Source organism: Canis lupus, chromosome 7, assembly GCF_048164855.1.
Source record: "Canis lupus baileyi chromosome 7, mCanLup2.hap1, whole genome shotgun sequence".
Taxonomy (NCBI): domain Eukaryota; kingdom Metazoa; phylum Chordata; class Mammalia; order Carnivora; family Canidae; genus Canis; species Canis lupus.
In genome coordinates this window covers 67,496,554-67,520,603 of record NC_132844.1, presented here as the reverse complement: position 1 = coordinate 67,520,603, position 24,050 = coordinate 67,496,554, and the positions used below count along the sequence as shown (strand labels likewise).

At 42.0% G+C, this 24,050-nt stretch overlaps 1 protein-coding gene across 7 annotated transcripts in view; it reads right to left on the bottom strand.

Moving 5' to 3' along the window:
* Positions 1-238: 238 nt before the first annotated feature.
* SLC26A8 (solute carrier family 26 member 8) overlaps positions 239-24,050 on the bottom strand; it is an 84,636-nt gene continuing 60,824 nt past the window's right edge. For 4 of the 7 annotated variants that reach the window (XM_072833280.1, XM_072833281.1, XM_072833277.1 and 1 more), the window contains 10 exons: positions 18,245-18,322; positions 15,447-15,542; positions 14,191-14,297; positions 14,040-14,109; positions 13,523-13,615; positions 13,251-13,382; positions 10,108-10,476; positions 6,888-6,942; positions 6,610-6,794; positions 239-1,709 (listed from right to left, as the gene is read on the bottom strand). In XM_072833280.1, coding sequence (XP_072689381.1) covers positions 1,281-1,709; positions 6,610-6,794; positions 6,888-6,942; positions 10,108-10,476; positions 13,251-13,382; positions 13,523-13,615; positions 14,040-14,109; positions 14,191-14,297; positions 15,447-15,542; positions 18,245-18,322 — 1,614 coding nt within the window. In that variant the 3' untranslated portion in view covers positions 239-1,280. The remainder of the gene's footprint in view (positions 1,710-6,609; positions 6,795-6,887; positions 6,943-10,107; positions 10,477-13,250; positions 13,383-13,522; positions 13,616-14,039; positions 14,110-14,190; positions 14,298-15,446; positions 15,543-18,244; positions 18,323-24,050) is intronic. The other 3 variants (XM_072833279.1, XM_072833282.1, XM_072833283.1) reach the window with 2 other exon arrangements.

Genomic DNA, 24,050 nt, shown 5'->3' with positions numbered 1-24,050 from the left:
TTAAGATTTTATTTATTTAGTCATAGACACAGAGAGAGAGAGGCAGAGACACAGGCAGAGGGAGAAGCAGGCTCCACACAGGGAGCCCGATGTGGGACTCGATCCCGGGTCTCCAGGATCACACCCCAGGCTGCAGGCGGCGCCAAACCGCTGCGCCACCGGGGCTGCCCGAGACACCTATATTTTAACAAGAATTTCACCAACATATGAGAGAAATTTAGTACCCAAACAAGAGGAATCGTATTTATTTATTTATTTATTTTTAGGAATCTTGTTTATTGAGTGGAAAATAAAATTCAGGATTACATGTATCTTTGCCCAGGGGCTCATATTTCTCTTTTGCTTACAGCTTAATACTAGAATTTTTAAATAGGAAAGTGGGATTTTTTTTCTATGGATTTGGACCAAACTAGTAATGACGGACTTTTTCAGTTTCTAAGAGGTTATGTCTGTCACAGACATTAAGTTTGGTCCACTAAGAATAAAGATTCTAGACTGCTTGCATGTTAAAAACTTGTAAGAAAGCAGCAGTGGTGAATGTGAATATGAATACCAAAGAGAGCTGTATAGAGCTAACATTCTCATCAATTGGTACAGCTGACTGGTCTTCTGAAACAGTGGTAGGGTAAGATCCTGACCTTGGAGTGATGGCAAAAGTGTTTTCAGCCTAACAATTCCTTTTACTACAAGCCTCATAGGCTGGTCTAGCTTAACCTACTTTTTTCCCCTATTTCTACCATCAGCACAGTGAAGATACCTTGCATATAAAATACAAATGCTATCTGGGTTTTCCTTTTCTTGCTCATCTCTTCTTCACCATGTCCACCCACTTCTGGAATTTCTCCCACCCAACATTTCCTTAGGAATACAGAATACAGAGAAGGGAAAAGATGCAGGAGGGGTCCAAATATAACAAGAGTTATATATTTTATTTGAACCTCATCTCTTTGGAGAAAGGGAAACAGAGATGAGAGGAGTAAGTTAGAGATGGTTGGACAATATCCTCAGAAGTATGGGGAGTGCAAAGAAGAAAATCTTTCACTAGAATATCTGCTGAAGGTGAAATAAGGTAAGCCTAGGTAGGGAATTCAGAGATAATTCTTAGTATTTAGCGTTGTGATCTGGGAGTAAGATCCCAGTGCTGAACCCAGCAGGTAGAGGAGTCCCAAAACAAGGATTGCTAGTATGTAACTAGTCTAGGTCTTCTGACCAAGTGAAGCCATTGGGAAGGGAAGGAGGATTTGCCAAGGGAATCTTACTCCTTATTCCCAGTTCATTTCCTAAGTGTTATTGCCCTTGGGTGAATATGAATTCAGACCCTGATGCCTCCTCTCCAATGACTGTGTCCTAGGCCGAGCCTGACTTGGGGAGCCAGGAGGCATAGACTGATACAGAGGCCAGTACTGCTGCCGAGGAAAAGTCTGAGCCCTTGGTCTGGGCATGGACTCAGACTCAGGCTCCATCTCCAATCTAGGCCCTAGCTCTGGTTCAGGCTCTAGCTCTAGCTCTGACTCAGGCTCCATCTCATGATCCAGGTCTAGCTCTAGATCTAGCCCAGTTTCTTGTTCTGACTCCAGTGTGGGCTCCAGCTCCAGGTCTAGCTCCAAGTCCTCCTCTGTTATTGGTCTCTGCATCATGGTGTAATCTGGATTTATGTTTTTGGAGACTTCTAGAAGACCGCTGCTCATTTTATGTTTTGACTCTTCATTCTAAAATACACACAATTAGATGGGTTAAAATTTCCAATTAAATTTAACTTTTGAACAGTCAAGGACTCTCAGAATACAATAGGACTTAAGATATAAGAAATCATATGTTCCTGGTAAAGTTGAAACTATTTCTGGCTTATATCTGCTTTTCATCTTTGTACCCTCCTGTTCCTTGTTTACTCACTATTCCTCAGGCTCTATCAATCCATAACTTGTGATTTCTTTGGCTTTTCTAGCTAGCCTGGATTTTATGGTCAATCATTAAAACTGCAGTGGTCTTGGCAGCATCCTGAAACAACCTGTCTTCTTGATCTTACTTGTCTTCCCAACCCCCAGTGTAATTTTGGTAGGACACAGAAAGCCCTTTGTGACCTAGCCTGTTGCCATCTTCTTTAGCTTTATCCACATCTGTAGTCCCCACCCTTTGCTCCAGCCTTAAAGTTAACCAAAGATGTCAGACTTTGCTTACCTTTGCTCATGCTGCTCCCTGTCCCTGGCTTGTCCTTCTCCATCTTGTCCATATACACTTATTCATATTCCAAATTCAGATCAAAGATGACCAACCAGGATCATAGCTTCCTTTGTGTTCCAACTATACCTCACTCACACCTCTATCATAGTGCCAACAATATATTACCTCATTTATTTACACACTTATTTCCCCTATTAGTCTTAAGCTCCTTGAGGTAGTGCCTGCCTTTAGATATCCCCAGTACCAGACATTGAGTATGTCACATAGCAGATGCACCACATAGCAGATGCCCCCCATAGCAAGCCCCACAGTAAAGCTTGGTGAATCAGCTTTACAGCAGCATTCCACAGAATTCACAACTTTCACCTCTCCTGAAACAAGTTTTTCTCTTCCACCATACGACATTCTTTTGCTTTCCCTCCTTCCTTTCTGGTTGCTTCTTTCTGGTCTATTTGTTGTCTCCTCTACTTCTTTTGGACTTCTAAATGTTGGCAAGACCCAGGCCTCAATTCTGGGAACTTCTCTTCTGCACCTATACTCCTTCCATAGGCAATTTTATTTAGTCTCATAATTTTCATCATCATCTATGTGCCAGTGATTTTTTTGGCTATAATCCTTCCCCTTATCTGCTCGCACATATACCCATTTTCATTCTGACATCTCCACTTGGATGTTTAACAGGCATCTTGAATTTAATACATCCAAAGTAGAACTTTTTCCTCTCTTCAGTCCCCTAGCTTAAATGCCAGAAAAGTTTTTTGACATATTCAATATCCAGTCTTAATATAAGTCCTAATAAGAATGTTAGTAAACCAGAAAAGTACTTTTTAAAAACAGAGTAAATATAATGTCTATCTTAACCCAACTGTTAACCATTATCCTTAATAGAGATACACAAGAAGTTTTTCTCATGAAATTCGGGAGTAAGACAAGACAGCGCACAATAACTGAAATTGTTCTGGGAGATCTAGCTAATGCCATAATATATGATACTGAAATAAGAATTTTGACAACTGGAAAATAAGGTATTTATATTATTTCTAGAAAATAGTTTTCTAGTTAGAAAACACAAGAGAATTAACAATGAAACCTCTTAGATCTAATAAAAGGACTCACAAAGTTGGCCAAATAATACACATCAATAGGTTTCCTATGGGCTAGCAATTGCCAGGTAGAAAATATAATGAAAAAGAATGTTCATCTTAAAAAGCAATAAAAGTATAAAACAAAGTATGAAGTATTTAGGATTTGTCTATATAAATAAAACCACAAAACCTTACTATGAATGCAACATTTAAACAGACTAAATAAATGTAAAGACAGCCCATGTTCCCATATAGGAAGAACAAATATTGTAAGGATATCGATTGTCAAATTATTTTATATTTTTAATGCAGCTCTAATGAGAATTCCAATGGGATTCTTTTTTGGGGGAGGTGGGGTCCTGACAAAAGATTTAAAAGTTTGGAAGAGGATGATCCCTGGGTGGCTCAGCAGTTTAGTGCCTGCCTTCAGCCCAAGGCCTGATCCTGGAGTCCCAGGATTGAGTCCCATATCGGGCTCCCTGCATGGGGCGTGCCTCTCCCTCTGCCTGTGTCTCTGCCTCTCTCTCTGTCTCTCATGAATAAATAAATAAAATCTTTTTTTTTTTTTTTTTTTTTTTTATGATAGTCACAGAGAGAGAGAGAGAGGCAGAGACACAGGCAGAGGGAGAAGCAGGCTCCACGCACCAGGAGCCCGACGTGGGATTCGATCCTGGGTCTCCAGGATCGCGCCCTGGGCCAAAGGCAGGCGCCAAACCGCTGCGCCACCCAGGGATCCCAAATAAATAAAATCTTAAAAAAAAAAATAAATGAGTTAGCTCAGAATGGTTAGCTGTACAGATGAAAAATAAAGATTACTCTTTAACACCATATACTGAAATACATTCTAACTAAAGAGTATAATATATAAACACTTAAAAACATAAAAATCTAGAAGAAAATATAAATGATTAATTTACTTCCTGAGAATGACATTCTAAACAAAAGGCAAATGGAAAATAAGAAAAGGCTAATATAGGAAAGACAATGTAATATGTAAAGCAAATCTGCCAAGTATATCATCATTATAAATAAAATAGAGAAAATTCCACTTATAGTAAAGGCAGACTACATAATTCAGACCTCCTACTGAGTACAGCCACAAGAGCTGGGTAAAATATTTTAAGACTTCTGCTTGAACACACTATAAAGCTAACAAGATCATGAAGATCTACCAGGCCAAGATTTGGAAAAGGTGAAAATCTATAGAGGTGAGTCTGGCATTTGGGACCACTTTTGTGAAGGTATTTGATGATCTTGAAGTGACACATATATGCAGAACAGTGCTTTTGACAGCTTTTAGACCTTAAGGGTTGCCAAAATTGCATTCCAGGGCCTGCCAAGGGGGAGCCTGTGGCATGCCTTCCCACAGACTGTGGCTGGACTGTGGGTCATCTGGATGGCCTAGAACACCTCAAGTCATAAAATCAGGTCAGTTATTTTTGGATTCCTAGTGCCTCTAGGTACTTGACAAAACAATAAATTTTTTTCCAGAAGAAAAATATCATCCTGGGCTTCAAATTATTTTTATAAACATTTTCTAAATACAATGTCTGGCACACACCCAAAGATTACCAGGCATGTTAGACTTTGATAGTGAAAGATGGACATTGAATCTCTAAGATAGTAGTTCTCAAAGTGTGGGTTCTACAGCAGTAGTATCAGCATTACTCAGTACTTGCTAGCCATGCAAATTCTCAGGCCCTACTCCAACCCTACTGAATCAGAAATTCAGGAGATATGGGGCACAGAGGGGCCCAGTAGTCTGTTTTAAAAGCATATTTTGGTGATTCTGATGCGTACTAAAGTTTGAGAACGACAGGAAATCACCAAGCATAAGCAGGAGGACCTCTGGTCAGAAAAGTTGTTAAGAGAATTATTGCTCTAGGTAGGGATGAACCTGAGAAACTGAGGATTCATCCAACTGAAAGGTTTTGTGTTTCTATGATCTTACAGAGAGGAGTGGAGTATAGAGCAAAATAGAAAGAATATGTCCATTCAGGAAAAAGTTCTGGATAAAAAGAGGCACATAACCTGTGAGAATTCTCAGTAAACCAGGGAAATCCATTACTTTAAAAAGAAAAAGAAAGTGGGGGTGCCTGGCTGACACACTCTGTGGAGGATGTGACTCTTGATATTAAGGTTGTGAGTTTAAATCCCACATTGGCATAGAGTTTACTTAAAAGAACAAGAAAGAAAAAGGCCATGTTTTACAAGCTTGGATAGCTTTTACTTTTTAAAGTGTTCAGAAAGACTTATTACTCTGGTAATACTTCTCTTGTCATAGAAAATTCAAACATTATTAAAATGAATTAAGTCAAAGTGTCAGGGGTTTAATAGAAACATTTTCTAGTCATTAGATAATATTTGGTGTCCATCTGTATTTTAATTTCCTTTGCTTTGTGATAAAACAAGGGGATATCTTTAACCTTTATAGACACTGATTTTTTTTTTTAAAGATTTTATTTATTCATGATAGAGAGAGAGAGAAGCAGGCTCCATGCTATGCTGGGAACCCAACACGGGACTCAATCCTGGGACTCCAGGATTGTGCCCTGGGCCAAAGGCAGGCGCTAAACCACCGAGTCACCCAGGGATCCCCTAGACACTGATTTAAAAACATTGAAATAGGGCAGCCCAGGTGGCTCAGTGGTTTGGTGCCACCTTCAGCCCAGGGCGTGATCCTGGAGACCCAGAATCAAGTCCCACATCAGGCTCCCTGCACGGATGGAGCCTGCTTCTCCCTCTGCCTGTGTCTCTGCCTCTCTCTCTGTCTCTGTGTCTCTCATGAATAAATAAATAAAATCTTAAAAAAAAAAGACACTGAAGTAGGCCCAAAGTCTTTATTTAGTGTTAATAAATGGTTGAAAGTTCTGGCTTTGGTCAGGTTGAGTAAATCTTATATTACTCCCGATGGAGATAAGAGACAGAGTGTTAGATTGGCAAGTCTTTACCTCTGCTAGTTCATCAGTTCTATTATTCATGCCAAGGGTGGTGTAGGGATGGATTCTAAAGGTATAGCTAGGGGAGATATTTAAAATATTCAGTAATTGGGATGGCACTGGCGCCAACCAAGCTTGCTGTAAAAGGATCCTTGAGACCTCTGCTGGGTTGGGTAACACTCTCTTCAGTTGGGAAAGGGTCCTGAATGGGGTCCAGATACCATGACAGTATGGGGAACATGGGACTCAGTTCTACTGCTATTTACCCTCTGCTAAGGGAGCACTCCAACATCCCAAAGTCTGGCACAGACATACTCAAAAACCTTTTCTGGACATTCTCATCTCTAGTTAATCAGATATCTCCCCCTGCTCACCCCCCACCATGATGCTTCACATCATCCAACCTTGTCTGTTTCTGAGAAGGTTTCCTGTATCACTGTCTCAGATTCGTCCATGCTTAACTCGGATGACTCTGGAAACTTCCTTGACAAGGCAAACAGCACAGCGTCGTGGAGGGTGAGGAACAGCTGGGCCTTGGTGATGCCAGCGTCAAAGAAATCATTCCTCTCAAATGCCCTGACCACAGAAGCTACAAACCAAACCCAGAACATACACAGGGTCAGACAACTGGGGAGAGCACACAGGGTGCAAACAGCACTCTCATAGGGTAAAGGATACTCACAATGACACCCTGAAATGAGTACCAAAATGTTGGCATTTTGGAAAGCATTGCACATCTGTGAGGAGAGAGTAAACCAGTATTAGTGATCTTCACACTCACTAGGAAAGATCCTTCTAATTATCTAAGTTTTAATACCCCTTTGGTCATTTACTTGTCTGGAGTATATGTACCTCTGTATTCCAATTTAGCTCTATAAACTTTTGATGAGTGGATTTCCATATGCCAGGAAATATCTCAAGTGCTGGGAATACAAAAAAGAATCAGATGTTCTCATGGAGGGTGGGGAGTGATATGGAGTGTTGCCCATGGTCTCAGGTGGGAAACAGTTCATGTAAAGAGATAATGCTCCTGAAGATAGCACTCAGAGAGAGACAGGTACAGATGTGATGGGAACACACTGGGTAGCCCTCAAGAACAGCCATATCATGGTATTATTGCTTAGTGTATGCATATGACCTCCTTCTCTCTGGAGTTCACTGAACAGAGGAGGAAAAACAAAACAAAACAGAACATGGCCCAGAGAAGGTCAAATGACATAGTAGAGGATGGAATCCAGGAATCCTGAGACTCATTTGAGTCTCTGCTCTGCAAAATTGCAGAACTGCTCTGCAAAATTGCATTTGACTTTAGTGAAACATCAGGTATTTATTAGTATCAGGTTACTAAATATCAGATACTGATTTCAAGTTTACTTCAGCCAATATATGTGCTCTAGAGCAATAACTCTTAAAGTTCATATTAACCTTAATACTCTTGTATTGATTGGACTCCAACCCTGAGCACTGTTAAAATATCAAAAGACACACAAAAACAGACTCTACTTCTTTCTCTACCAAGAAGAAACAAGAAAACCATTCTTGATCATACAGTAAATCATAAAGTCATTTCATAAAGAGACACTGTGGACATACTCTAAATGACAAACAACATGATTGACATTCTATGAATTAGGGAGAAGCTTAAATTGAGTGATTGTCTCTCATAAGAATGACTGCTGGTGGGCATCTGGGGGGCTCAGTCAGTTAAGTATCCGACTCTTGATTTCAGCTCAGGTCATGATCTCAGTTTCGATCTTGTGCCCTGCATTGGGCTCCAAGCTCAGCAGGGAGTCTGCTTGAGATTCTTTCTCTCCCTCTGCCTCTGCTTCTCCCTCTTGCTCTCTCTCTTTCAAATAAATAAATACATCTTTTTTTTTTTTAAAGAATGACTTCTGGGATTTTTCTTGGCAAATTTAAATTTTCAATGATGAAGTAAACAAAAAATAATGATTTCCTCCTATAAGGCAGTAAAGAATGATTATAGAAGGAATGAAGAAACCTGTATCTTTAAGGTGAGAAAGTATACCATGAATTTCCAAAGGCTGTCAAGTAAAGTGTCTACATTGCCTTCATGTTGGGGCTGGAGCTGAAAGTCATCAATGTAGGCCAGGTGTAGATCGGTTATGCCAAGGACTAGAACATACGGTGCCTCCGCAAAAAAGGCAGGGAAGAGGGAAGAGAGAGGAGAGGACAGGATGGCACTAGTGTACTTCAGAGCAGAGAGAAGAGTGGTATAAAGCCGAACGCTTTGAGTTCCCATGCTGGACAGGCCACTTATTAGCTGTGAGCCTAGAACTCTTCAGATGAAATATGGCTTGCCTCTCAGGATATTGGGAGAATTAAATGAGAGAGTGTATATGAATGTGTCCAACACGGTCTGGCATGTAGCAGGCATTTGATAATGTAAGTTTAATGAAATCTAAAGTGGTAACTAGTGTACAAGAGTGGGAGAAGAGAACACAGCCCAGCAGTGCAAACTGATGGAAAAGCCCCCAAATTAAGACATAATCAAGTATAATGGAATCTCAAAATGGGATAGAGAAAAAAGATGTCGTAGGTTGAAGAGCCTTTAACATTAACCTCTTTCAAACCTCTTAATTTTTAGATGAGGAAATGAAGACCCAGTACAATTTACAAAACCATCTTGGGTCAGATGGATGGCCAACAGTAGCAAAGCCAGGACAGTGCACACATCCACAGACTGCCAAGCAGAGTTCTTTCTGCTATGAGAAGTTTCCTGTTGCCTCAGACCAAACAGGAGCTGGACTCACTTAAAAGAGAATCATATTTCTTTAGGAGTAAGGTTTGATAAGATAGGATCAGAGGATAAAAGAAGGAAAATCAAGCAAAAGAGTAGATCTCAAAAAAAAAAAAAAAAAAAAGATGGATGCATCCAGATCTGGGGAGTGAGTGTTCAGGCTATTTAAACCTGAGCCAGGGATCCCTGGGTGGCGCAGCGGTTTGGTGCCTGCCTTTGGCCCAGGGCGCGATCCTGGAGACCCAGGATCGAATCCTACGTCCGGCTCCCGGTACATGGAGCCTGCTTCTCCCTCTGCCTGTGTGTCTGCCTCTCTCTCTCTCTCTCTGTGACTATCATAAATAAAAAAAATAAAAAATAAAATAAAATAAACCTGAGCCATCATCAACAGGAACAAGAGTGAGACAGAGAGCTGTAAAGGGAGATAAGCTGGCTGAAAAGTGGATATTGTAGTTACAAGGCATTAACAATAAAGCCAATATGGTTAGTTGTGCATCTAAACTGTCTGTCCACACTGTGTAAGAATGAGAGGAATTAAAACTGAGAAACCAGAGAGTAGGAGAGAAGCCAGGCCTTAGGGACACAGCTATGAAAGGAACAGTTGTCCCTGCCCTTTTTATCCAAAGATGCAGGCAGTGAGGAGGGATCTGGGGAGATCCTACAGGGCCTGGACTAGGAAGCCCCAGGCTTGCAGTGTCATCTTACCACATGTCCTCACCTCTCAGTGCATTTTGCAATGTCTACCTCAGAGCAGCTGCATAGTGGAGGTTTCTTGGCATGTTTTTTTCTGTAGTATTCAGACCTGTTCCTTGAAAAGATCTGCAGCAAACTCCTAGGATATACTGGGAGTTGCTGGGTGTGTGGCACAGATTGCTGCCTCCATGGTATTAAAATGTCCCGCTTTCGAGTTTCTGAGAAATAATCTGCCATGCTTAGAGAACTAACCCCAGTTCAATAAATCAGGGTGGTTTGTTTCCTTTTCACTCTGGTTGACCTTAAACTGTCTTTAGTAGCCAAATTTCTGGTGGCCCCAGAGTCACACAGCAGCTGATTAGTGGCTGACAGGACTCAATCAGGATCGGGGCAGGCGGGGGCACAGGTAGGAGGGCATCAGAGCCCTTGTGAAAGCCTCCTCGGTACTTACTTGTCTTAACGACACCGAAGCCCGTGAATCCACAAAATGTACCATGGAGAAATCCAGGATAATGGTGTGGATGCTGGGTAGAGAGCTGTCTGAGTGGGGAAGGAATGATCTCCTCCTCTCCTGGTTTTCAGCAGTGCCAGGCAGTGGCATCGAGTTGTTTCTAGAGGGGTTATTAGAAAGCCAAGCTTTGTCCATGTCCTCGTAGTTTTGACCGTGATTTCTGTGAGGCATTGAAGATATGGTGTATGGTCCTTGGTCATCGGAAATGGACTGGCTCATGTTCATGCTCTCAAAACGTGAGCAGCGGATCAGGTTAATGGAGGAAGAGTCATGGTCCCGTCTACTTTCAAATCTGTCCGTGTAGACAATCTGGGACAAAAAAGTAAGGGGAGGACCATGAGGAGGCTCAGAGGAGGGCTACAGGTACTTGCAACTATGCCATTTCTGTCTACGGATTCATCTTCCTCCCTTGCAGGAAAGCTCCCATGGACTAGTGCTTGGATGTTGCTTGGATAACTCACTGTCCCTTTGAGGTCATGACTGAAGCCACATTCACTAGCATCTTCATTCCAACTTCCCTCCATGTACCAGTGATGTTTTCATTGTCCTGTGAGCCAGACTTAAAATCACCTTTGACTTATTCTTTCCCCTCATCACTGGGTTCTAATTTGTCTCCAGCACCTCCTAATATGGTGTTTGAAGTGTTTCTTCCACCGGTCCCTTTCTCAACCCCTCCATCCTTCATCAGACTTCTTTAAGAAGACAGAAATTACTGGAGCAAGGCAGTTTTTACCTTTTGCTTCTTTCATCCTAATAGACCTAGGGTGCCTGCCATAGCATAAGGACAGCACCCAGTGCCAGGAATACAATGGCATGCAAGATGTGAATGCTCAGGGATGCCTGGGTGGCTCAGCAGTTAAGCGCATCTGCCTTCGGCTCAGGGCATGATCCTGGAGTCCCAGAATCTCCCTAGTTTGATTTAAAATTCCATGAATTGGTGCCCCTGACTGGCTCAGTTGATGGAGCATGTGACTCTTGATCTCAGGGTTATGAGTTCAAGCCCCATGTTGGGTGTAGAGATAACTTAAAAATAAAATCTTTAAAATAAAATAAAATTCTATGAATTGCTTCAAAATAATTCTGTGATTTTGAGGGGCTACACACGGGTAGGCATAGAGATGAAACAAAATTGACCATGAGTTATAAAAAAAAAATTGATCATGAGTTGATAAATCTTGAAGTAGATGGTGGGTATATAGAGACTCAATATACTTGTCTCTACTTTTGCTTATCTTCAAAATTTCCACGAAAAAAACATTTTTAAAAAAGAACAACCTGGAAGAACCTTGAGGACATTATGCTAAGCGAAGTAAGCCAGTCAAAAAAGATAAATAGTATAGGATTCTACTTAATGAGGGATCTGGAATAGGCAAATTCATAGAGACAGAAGGGAGAATGGTAGTAGCCAGGGTCAGGGATGAAAAGGAAATGGGGAGCTGTTGTTTAGTGGGGACAGAGCTCCAGTTTTGCAAGATGAAGAAAATCTGCAGAGTGATGGTTGCACAAAAATGTGAATATATTTAACTACTGAACTGTACACTTAAAAACAGTTGAGATGTTAAATTTTATGTTATATGTTTTTTACCACAATAAAAAAGAGAGAAAAAAAGAAAAGGAAAAAGAACTACCTGAGGACAGAGATCATTAAAATTCGTTTTCCTTTTTCAGTTCTGGGTGCAGAGTAGAAGCTCAGTGGGGCAGCCTGGGTGGCTCAGTGGTTTAGTGCCACCTTCAACCCAGGGCCTGATCCTGGAGGCCCCGGGATCAAGTCCCATGTCAGGGTCCCAGCATGGAGTCTGCTTCTCCCTCTGTCTGTCTCACTCTCTTTCTCTCTCTCTCTCTCTCTCTCTCTCTGTCTCTCATGAATAAATAAATAAAATCTCTAAAAAAAATACTAGGTGATCCTATTCTACTCTAAAGTGTTTTTGCTGATGTCCTGTAAACACCTTCTATGATGCTCAGTGCAGTGTGGATACAAAACAAAAGTTAGAGTGTTAATTCTGTCCTCTTGGCAGGGAAGTTGGTGTTCTTAGGGAGTTCAGTAGAATGTATGCTCCATTAGGATATATGGGAGTGAGAGTGGGTGCTTGGTGTTTGCAAGTGCCTGCATGAGAAGGGGGACAGGAGGATTTTGTGTTGGGGGAATAAATGTGTGTGTGTGTGTGTGTGTGTGTAAATAGAAGTGCTCCTCCAGGGTATAGGTATAGACTGAGTGAAAGTCTCCAATGCTAGAAATGAGCTGTGTGGAAAAGAAATAACTATTAGATGAAGGGAATTAATTTAGATCAAATCCAATTAGAAAATAATGAACACTTTGTAATTCATCCTAAAATACCCTTCAAATGGTATAAAATTTACATCTATGCTTATCTACCCTCCACTCCCATCATCATTTCTTTGGTCACAGGCAGACATTAGGAGACCCTGGCACATCCTTAAGAACCCCAGCCACCTTGACTCTGCTGTCCTGGTTGGAATTAGAAGCAATCTTTTTTTGGCGGGGGGGGGGGGGGGGGGTGGGAGGTGGGGTGGTGGTGGTGGTGGGGGGTGTGAGGAGCAGAGAGAGAGGGAGAGAATCCCAAGCAGGCTCCACACCCAGCTTAGAGCTTGACACAGGGCTCGATCCCACAATGCTGAGATCATGACCTGAGCTGGAATCAAGAGTGGGATGCTTAACTAACTGAACCAAAAGTACTGAACTGAACCAACCAAGTACTCCTAGAAAATAATCTTTAAGTCACTTATTTTCAGAAATCTAAAGCCAGGCATGTAAAAGTCAGGGAAATAGGTATAACTAGGCTATTACTGTCGATCTCAATAGGGAAAGTGTACTCTTTGTGCTAGGATGAGTCATTGGCCATGGAGTAGGGACTCAAACATCTCCTCCTACCTACTTAGAAGGGGGTCAAGATCTAAATCTCGGGTAGAAATCTTTGACTTTCAATTACTCAGAGCCCACTTAAAGAGTCAAAGTCCCTAAGGGAGTTTTGATTTTCTTTCTTCACTTCTTCTTTTTAAATGACTAGTGTACTTCCTTATAAAATGTGGAGAAAGTTATGCAGAATGAAAAAGACATCTCTAACCCTGGGTGGTGGCTCTAGCTCGTCACAGTTGCAGAAACACTGACAAATTCTTTCTTCCTGTGAGCCTTCTTCACTTTGATTAAATAGGCGGAACATTTCTTCTTCTTTAAGAGGCACCCTTACCATTTCGACCTGAGAAATATAAGAGAGGTCTCACACAGATGGTGAGTGGGAAGAGAGAGGGGCACCTGGGCGGGGGGGTAGGGTGGGGGCGGGGGGCAGGGCAGCATGGAGGGGAGCAGGTGGAGAGAGGCAGGGAAGGAAGCCATTACCTCTTTCAACAGCTTGTGCTTTAGGTGATCAACATTGACAAATGTGATGGAGTTGCAGCACTGGAAGATTTTCAGCCCAGGAAGGTTTGTAACCTGCAAGACAAAATGTAAAGGGAAGGGCAATTTCTCAGCTCTTTTATGGAGTGAGAAAAAAAAAAATCTCTAGAATCCCAGGAGAATCTGTATTCCTTCTTATAAAAGGCCAGAATTAGCAAGTTCTTTGCTCTCATTTTCACCCCCTGCTTTTCCTGCTTTCTTCTTCCCCCTCTATTTGTTCTTTTCTTTTTCTTAGCCTCCCTCCCCCTAAAGGATATGATCCTTAACTGGCTACTGTACTCTACGGATCAACCTACTTAAGTCACCCACCTCTGCTTTCCTGCCTCATTTTCCCTGGTTTTGCAGATGTGTATCTATAGTGCAGCCAAACAATAGCAAAGGGATTTTATAGAAAAACTAAGCAGCGAGCCTGGGCCTGCTCATCCTCTGAGCAAAGGAATGGACTTATTTGGAATCTTACCTCCCGATAGTCATTGAAGCTTCTATAAATGTTAGTGTTAGGGATCTGACCCAGGAGGAGAATCTTAGTTCTGAAAGGAAAGGTATTTGCTTTTAGGTCATAGTTGCCTTATCTCACCGTGGCCAACCTCCTATTACCTGAGACAAAGTACCTGTGTGACCGAACAGTGATGATGAAGAAGGCAAAAGCTATTGAAACAAGTAGTCCAACATCCAGTCCCAGGAAAATGGCAGATGTGAATGTCACCAACCAAATGATCTTATGGAAAAAGAGGAAGAAAGGCAGGGGGAGACCATGACAACAAGCAGAATTGAGAAAATCACCAGTTCTATCTCTCAGCTCACCTTCCCCCTCGCCGTCCCTCCCAATGCCTAGAATTTACAAATTCTATGCCCATATGGACTGACACCATCATAAATAATTGGGTTCCAAGTCTGTCTAGCAATTCTTGTAGGCATCCTTGGTCATTTCTCTCTTCAATTCTCTCTTGAAACCTCAAGTGCAAATTAAGGATGACAATATCTACTTTATAGGCTCTGTTAAGATTAAAAATACTCATCCTAAAGCGACCCAGAACACTCACCCAATGAAGGGTAGTTGCTATTTTGAGGCCTAGCATGCTTATGGTGAACCTTTAGCAACCTTTCCAGGCCCTTACCCCATTACCTTCTCCCTCAGTCTCAGCAGGTGACCTGACTCATCTTCACAGAGCAGATAGGCTGAAACTCGCTTAAATATTCACTTACCCCTTCACCTGCTACTTGTTAGTATCCGCATTAACTTTCCCCCCTTCAATCTGATCCTGTTGGAAATGCTACCCCTCCTACTGGGACTAGAAGTGGCACTGGTGTACTGTACCACATCTTCTCTTAGCTCCTTAGGGACCTGGATCCGAAAACTATCCCCTTTCATGTCTCTTTGCCTCTACTGGGTCCATCTCCTCTCATTATATTATGTTCCTCATCTTTTTGCTCTTTCCCCTCTATGTCCCCAGTTATATACTCTGGAGGGAAAGGGTGCTCCACTGGTTATTCTGCCTGGCAAGATACTGCCTTCTTTTAGTACGATTTGTGCCTCCTATCCTGGAATATGTTCACACTAACTGGAATAAAAGTCACTCAACTATGTCATGTATGACAAACCCTTTTTAGTAGATTTGCATCTAACTCTAGCCACCTAACTCCTTTTTATTTAATTTTTTCATTCCTCTGGGATGAGGTCTCAGTATCTCCATGCACCAACAACCTTGACTACCTTTTTCTTTTCTTTTCTTTTTTTTTTAAAAGAGTACTAGTTATCAAAGAATTGCTAGTGATCTTTACCCTGATCTCTTTTGTTTGTTCTCATTCCTTCTTTCCAACTTTCCTTTCTGTCTTCCCCTATCTCAGCAAGGGCATCTATACTTACACAATCATATTGGTTCTGCCTCCACAGACTGGGTAGGTTGTAAATGATTTCAAGGTACGGTAGGATGTTGCTCAGAATAATACCAGCCAGCACAGCCTATGGGATAAAGGTAAACCCTACTTCATTTTCCCTTCGGGGATAAAACTCCCAAATCTTCACAAAGGAATCACACACACACACACACACACACACACACACACACGCGTCAGCCATGCCACTCAGAAATGTAAAAATCATCAGGACCTCAAAGCAAAATCTAACCTACTTGAAGAAACACTTTCTTGTTTTCATGAAGTCCCTGCACTAGCTTAACATTTCTTAGCCTTTTCCTAGCCATCTCTCTTCTGTATGCTCTGACTGGGAATTAGAACTGATCCTATTACCAGGGATGGTTGGGTCCAAGCTTACTCTGGTTTTCTGAGGTTACTCAGTGACCAGTGGACTCAGTAGGTTAGCAGAGAAGGGAAGGGCAAAGATGAAGTCAGCAGAAATCACTTCTTTCCCATCTTCATCTTCTTCTCAGTCAAGAATCTCTAAGTGTTCTGCAATTTGCAGGGAGATGTGGTGGGAAGGAAAAAAAACTCAATCTCATAGAGATTTTGCAAGATCTTTGGCTTGAACAGGGAATATGAAGAGGAAACAAATCTTTTCATAAAACAATATGTAATAAAAATTTTACCTTTCTGAACATTAAGGTAAAATATGCCCATGTATAAAGAAAGAAGTAAACTTATATATAGGGGGATCCCTGGGTGGCTCAGCGGTTTAGCGCCTGCCTTTGGCCCAGGGCGCCATCCGTGGACTCCAGGATTGAGTCCCATGTCGGGCTCCCGGCATGGAGCCTGCTTCTCCCTTCTCCTGTGTCTCTGCCTCTCTCTCTCTCTCTCTCTCTCTATGTCTATCATAAATAAATCTTTAAAAAATTTTTTAACTTATATATCATTTCTATCATCCAAGAGATAACTATTGTTAACATTTTGGTTCCTGCTATATATATTTTTTTTTTAATTTTTTTTTTTTTATTTATTTATGATAGGCACACAGTGAGAGAGAGAGAGGCAGAGACACAGGCAGAGGGAGAAGCAGGCTCCATGCACCGGGAGCCCGACGTGGGATTCGATCCCAGGTCTCCAGGATCGCGCCCTGGGCCAAAGGCAGGCGCCAAACCGCTGCGCCACCCAGGGATCCCCTTGCTATATATTTTTTTCACACAAAATTGAAACAATAGTGAAGGTACTATTGTGTATCATGTTTCATTTTGTTTTGTTTTTAAATGTGTTCGTGCCCTTTCTAACCAGTTGAGATCCTAGCCAGGATGCTCCACTGATTTCTCCAATAAGAATTTTATCACAAGCTATCCATAATCTCTCAAGGAAGGAAAGGATCATTCATAGTTTAATATTCATAGAGTCCCATTATTATAGCAATTCAGATATTCCATTGATCAGATGGTGTTCACATCTTCTCACCCAGAAACATCCTAACTAGATGCTATAAAAATAATGTGACATAATATGGTGAGCCAAAAGCAAGGGTTGTTCTGTCCCCAACATATTTATAATAAAGGAGTGTAAAAAAAAAATATATATATATATAAAATAAAGGAGTGCCCTTAGTGAATTCTGACAGATTTTTGTTTGCAATTTTAAAAAATTCTGATTCTTCTAAAGAAAAAATATCACTGTTCGAAGTAAACTAGTGAGTGGCCCTCCTAAAATAGACACTAAGAATTATAGCACCAAAGGTGCTAAATAAGCTAAATTCTGGAGATGACTTCTGCTGGGAATCAGAGGACAGCTTGTGTGATACATACAAGCTTAATCCCACCTTCTATGCATAGATTCTGGGGCAGAGTTCCAAGAGCTCTGAATCACAAGAGCTGAAGGCAGCAGGAGCCTTGAGGTGGTCCTGCTCTTCTGAAACCTGATATTCACCAGGTGGGAGAGGTGTTCAAAAGGATGGGGATAACATTGGCAAACACTCCAGCTTCAGGGATTGCCACCTCAGTGTGTAACCAAGCTGTTCCACCAGTCATGAGACCTCCTCCCACCTCCCTTCGTACTATCTAAAAATGGCTAACAGGAACATTAAAGAAATTTAAAAGGAAATTATAGCCACTGAGCTTTGATCTGTATTGTAACAAAGAACAAATTGATTACAGCCGATAATCAACATACCTGGCATCTCTAAATGCAAGGCGATCAGCCTCTCACAAAGGGAAGGAATGGCACATAAGTCTATAGAGGTGTCCCAGCTGAACAGAGTTAAAACTCAACTTTTAGAGCCTGCTTTCTAATGTAAACTGATCATAGAGAGGCAGTAATAGGGGATTGAGTTCATATGAATGCAGAACAAGGCCTTCTGGAAACATCTTAGGAAAACAGATGGCATGAATACAGAATGAGTTTCCAAGCCTGAGTCGGTGAGGGGCGTTCTGGCATCTGAAGTCTATTTTGGTCATCTTTAACTGAATCCCTACTTATAAAACTTACTTTATAGCTTATGCAATAAAAAGAAGATTAATGAGAATGAGAATAGTAACTATAATACCTAATATTTTTTGAGCACTGATGATTAGTGCAACACTATTCTCTCTATACCATAAACGTTACCTTATTTAACTCCCAATCCTGTGAAGTAGATGCTATTATTTTATTTATTTATTTTTTAGATGCTATTATTTTAAAGGAAAGGAATGGGAGGACAGGGTGACCACTGGGGACAAGGTGAATGCCCCACCAGGATGCAATCTGGAGATCGGATCTTTCTTCACTCAGTTATTTATTAATTCTACTTACATTTGGCAGTTCATTGAAAAAGCGTCCCACCTTCACCATGAGGAGCAGCATCACACCTGCGCCTACCAGAGATGCAAACTGAGGAGACAGAGCCAGTTGGAGAGAGACCATCAGGAACGTATTGGTCCCTGTCTGCAACTGAGGCCTCTGCTTGGTGAGAAGCATGTTATTTTTGTCTTAAAAGGAGTTGCATGTAACCATCCAGCCTAAGTGCATTTTTGTTGAACTGACATTTTCAGGTATTGTCAAAGTGCTAAACATACACTAGGTACTCAAGAAATGCTGGTTGAATGAATGCATGAAGGTTTTCCGAAAAGTGCAAAATTGTCTTGGGTATTTGAATCTTTATTGCCCTCGCTTTGCGCTGTGAATCTGGAGTCTCCTAAGGTCAGGCTTGCATTCCTTCCCAACTTTTAACTCCTCCTGGAACACTCTAGAAAAACCTCAGTAGACTCAACACTGTCAGCCTCCAAATCCAAACTGTCCCACTTCCCCTATCAGTAAATACCTCACCCCTCACTTTCTTGTTGGAGCTTGGATAGCTTCCTTAAAGCGTCAGTAGCGTTTCACCTTAAAAATGCAATGATAATCATTTCTGATGTTCCTACTTCAGTTTTTCTCTGCTTCATTGCCATAAAAAAAAAATCTACGAATGTGAGTCGGAGCTGCAGAATGCAATTCTGGGTCCTATTCTAGCTGGGTGGATGACTGGGCTCAGGGGTGCTTGGTAAAGAGTGGTTCTGATTGGCAACTACAGATGGCAAGCTGCGTGACATAGTTCCCTGTAAAGTCTCAAGGCTCTCTGGATATAGTCTTGAATTTACTATGTCCTCTATGGATAAATTTCCATCATTTAAGCCCCTTAGAACATATACTGATACAACACAGTATAATGTCCCATTGCGTTGAGGGATAAATGTGGGGGAGAATAAAACAAACCACATATTGGAACGATGGCATATATAAGCAAGAACTATGGGAGTCCCTCAAACTAAAGCATTAATGATTTAGCAACGATTCTCTGATTTTTCTCTTCATTTCTTAGGCATGAAAAAAAGAAACAAAAAACTTCCTACTGGATTCCCTCTTGCAGCTCACTGCTGTCTGCATACAAATGAATCACTGAGAGTGATAGCAAGGAAAGCAATTTCCTACTTCCTTCCTTCTCATCCTGGCTGCTTTGTAAATGACACCGTGTGATGGTAGTGTTGAAAGGATTTGGGAAAACGGACCACTACAATGGAAACTCAGGAAGTTCTAAGGACAAACATTTTATACCCTGTAGAACTGAAACAGGTAATTGAGACCATAAGCTCCTCCAGCCAATGTACACATCAGCCTGTGGCTGGATCTAGTGTGTCTCCCTTTGGATGGTCTTTGTTGGCACTATAGAAAAACTACTTTAATTAGCATAGGAAAATACATCAGGACTTTTCCCTTCTACCACTTCTTTTTTGTTGTTATTTGTTTTGTTTTTGTCTGGTTTAGTTTTTTGTTTTTTTTTGGTGTCCCTCGCTAGGCTTGACCTACCTAACACCTCTTTTCTCCAAGTTCTTCTGATTGAAGGAAACAAAGATATGCAAATGCTAAAAAAAGAAAAAAAAAAGCTGCATAAAACCTAGATTTAAATGAATACAAATCAGACACTGAATCCCATAAAATTTGCTCCCGAGAGAGGGTTGGGAGGCCTGCCAATTAACTATGTCTTCCTTGGCTGTGCACGCAAAGGAGTGGGCTTTGGGATCAGAGGGCCATCCTGGTGGCATTGGGCCTTTAGGAGGATGCTTGATGGCTCTCAGAATCTCATACTCAGTGTCTGAACAAGATCTAAAGACAGCAAGCATGTAGAACTTTACATCTCATGTATATTTTGCTATTCTGCTCTCATTTTCCATCATTTTCCCAGGTTTTCTTTTTTTTTTTTTTTTCTTTTTCCCAGGTTTTCTTGACCAAAACTGACCCTGCCTTCTCCTTGGGAATTCAAGGTACTGTGAATTCCCACAAGCCACAGCCACGATTGACACGCAGACCCTCAGACACCAATTACTCCATACAGAGTAGGTTCTATGAAGTCAAAAAGCAGATTGCCAAGCACTGGCCAGGACCCTAGAGACCTGGGGTAGAAGCTATGATTTTTGAACCTCTTAAGTGACAGGCACTGCGATAGGCATTATTATCACCTAATTTAATTCTCATAACTGAAAAGATATCTTTATCCCCATTGTATAGATGAGGACTAGAGCCTCAAAAACCAAAGTAACTTGCCCAAGGCCACACATCTAGGAACCACTGAGTCAGGTTTCAATCTACCTGACTGACTGGCTGGTTCCAAGATTTAGGCTTTCTCCAACTGCCCCATTTGCTTCCTCTAAAAAGATAGGCACACTTCTTTCTTTTATAATCTCTTTCTTTTATAATAATCTTTAAAGCAGTTTTGAGAACCTGGGGACATGGCAAGAAGGCCAGTCCTCGGAAAGCAGGGAACAAAAGGAACAGAATCATGCAGAACAGGGAAACCCAGTGGTCAGAACGAGATGAGCTGGAAGATGGAGTGGGGGACAGACCTGGCCACAGGTCTAGGGCTCTTCATATCCCCTCTGCCATGGCCTACCAACACTATAGGCCCAGACCATGGCTGGAAGAGCCAATAGGTTTTGCTGCAACCAGTGAAGACAAGAGGGTTCTAGACAAGCAAACAGATACATATACACAGTTTGTATAAATGCCAGATTAAAAAAGTAAAGGAGTCTTTGGTGGCAAGTCAGGTCTGAGAGGTACAGAGCCAGCTCCTAGCTTCTCTTTCCTATAGTCCTGAGGAACTTCAGAGAACTGAGAGTGTTCTCAGGCAGAGTGATTCAAAAGTCTCCAAAGAGAAGGGATAGAGAGAGTACCCCACTGCTGTGGGATGAAGAAGGCCAAGTGAGTCTCAGAGGCCTTTGGTTGTCCAGATCAGAAACTCAGAGTGGAGGCTGGTGAGCTCCAGTGCCTGCCTCCAGGGCCAGGGGCCAGCAGCATTCTCTGCTCCGATCAGCGATTTATCAGGGTTTCAGGGAAGGGTTGACCAGCATCCCCAGGAGAACACCCCGCCCCTCCGTGAAGTGTCATGGCCCCCCAGGGAGAGTCATTGGTTAGGGGAATCTGCTACCCCAGGAGAACAATGTAGGAGCAGAAAATAGAATGAGAGCCACAGGCTGTCTTTGAAGCGGGCACTTTGACAGGCTAAACACAACTCAGGCTGACCTAAAGCCCTTCTTCCTTCCTGCCATCTATACATATCCTAACCTTCTTTCAATGATCCACAGAAGTCCACTTCCTCCATCCTTCTCCTTTTTGTAGTATTTATGGCACTTGAAATTGTTTTTTTTTATTTTTTTATTTTTTATTTATTTATGATAGTCATACAGAGAGAGAGAGAGGCAGAGACACAGGCAGAGGGAGAAGCAGGCTCCATGCACCGGGAGCCCGACGTGGGATTCAATCCCGGGTCTCCAGGATCGCGCCCTGGGCCAAAGGCAGGCGCCAAACCGCTGTGCCACCCAGGGATCCCGGCACTTGAAATTGTAAGACTTATTCTGCACTTAATGTTACTTGCCCTGTGATTAGTTTTTTTCCAACTGTGTTCACCATTTCTTCCTAAATTTATGTTACACTTACCTACTGAATAAACAAAGCATGTTGTTAAAAGTTAGTGGGGACTAGTGTCTGGGATGGCCATTTCCCCTTCTTTTTTTAAATTTTTGAAAACAGGGGCATCCCTGGGTGGCTCAGCAGTTTAGTGCCTGCCTTCAGCCCAGGGCGTGATCCTGCAGTCCTGGGATTGAGTCCCACATCGGGCTCCCTGTGTGGAGCCTGCTTCTCCCTCTGCCTGTGTCTCTGCCATCTCTCTCTCTCTCTCTCTCTCTGTCTCTAATGAATAAATAAAATCTTAAACAAAAAAATAAATAAAATCTTTAAAAATAAATAAATAAATTTTTGAAAAAAGATTTAATTATTTTATTTGAGAGAGAGAGAAAACATTAGCAGGGGGGAGGGGCAGAAGGAGAAGGAGAAGCAGGCTCCTTGCTGAGCAGGGACCCTGATGGAGGGCTCCATCCTAAGACCCTGAGATCATGACTGACCCAAAAGCAGATGCCTAACCAACTGAGCCACCCAGGTGCCCTGTCCATTTCTACTTCTTATCATGAAATCCTCTTGTTTTGACTTCAACATTTGTGTACATGTACAGAGAACATCTTTCTTTTTAACATAGCCCATCTTCTTTCTTTCTGTCAAATGGTGGTGGAAAAGAGGACTGCTACACCTTACAGGCCAGCGTGTCTGGCTGAAGCTCTATGACAAAACGGTCCACGTGAAGTGACATGACAGGGTCTTACTCTAGACCCATGCTTTTATCCCTTCTGACTTTTATTGGCTTTCACCTTACATTTTACCTCCATTTACCCAAAGACGGAGACAATTTCTCTTCTGCCATTAAAGTGTAGTGACTATTCGTCTGACACTTCAATTTCTACCACGTATCTGTGGCCTAGGCTCGTTGTTGACTTCCATCAATGTTTCTTTGCCCTCTGAATCCTGACCCATCCTCTGGGCTCACTCCAGTTTTGATTCTGACAGATCTCTGACATTTCATCATGCTGCGTAGCTGAGCTGGGGCACCTCCCATGTGGTAGAGCTGGAATTTGTATCCAGTCAGTTCAGAACCTGTGGACACTGGACTTAGAAAAATCTCATGCTTGCAATTAGACAGACAGTTGGCCTTCAGAGCCTTCTCTGTCATCATCCTCCAATTCTCTCTCCCCTCTGACCCACACATTTAGTTTATTAATTCAGCATACCTGAAGAGAATCTGACCTAGATAATTTGCTTACATTCACAGGAAGAATGGTCATAAATTCCCTAGGTTCATCTAGACAAAAGGACTTACTCTCCATCATGAAAGCCTCTTGCCATGCCCCTTGAGGCAGCTAGGAAATTTCCTAGTTCTGCAGCAAGGATGGAGACAGTTGTATTATGACTTTCCCAGACAAGAACTGGGTATATATCCTTCCACAGAAAACAATGTTAAGAGGTGATGGTTAGTTTACCTGAAATATTATTTGCAGGATGTTACACAGAAATGTTTTTTTATAGGCTAATACATAGACACTTTTCATGTAGAATAATATTTCTATAGAAAATGACTTTCAAGTCCTACATTGACAAATGGCTTTTAAGACAAAAGTCTAAGCAAAAATTTAGGCAAGTGTGAAATCCAAGTTCTTCCAAGAGATCTTCCCTAACAAACATAACATTAAAGCAGCAACATGGGGTGCCTGGGTGGCTCAGTCAGTGCAGTGTCTGCCTTTGGCTCAGGTCATGATCTCAGGATCCTGGAATTGAGCCCTCGCCTCCACCCCCACCCTTGGTTGGGCTCCTTGCTCAGCAAGGAATTGACTTCTCCCTCTCCCTTTGACCCTCCCCTCTGCTCATGCTCTCTCTCATTCTCTCTCTCAAATAAATAAATCTTAAAAAAAAAAATAAAGCAGCAACTGGATCAAATTAATAAAATACTCTTCTGTGAAGGGTATTATATATTTATTCATAGAGACAGAGAGAGCGAGAGAGGCAGAGACACAGGCAGAGGGAGAAACAGGCTCCATGCAGGGAGCCCGACACAGGACTCGATCCCGAATCTCCAGGATCACGCCCTGGACTGAAGGTGACGCTAAACTGCTGAGCCACCGGGGCTGCCCTTGTGTAGGGTATTATAGATAGAAGGTTATGAATAGATATGTTTTTATATTAGAGAGAAAATTCTATTCTAACA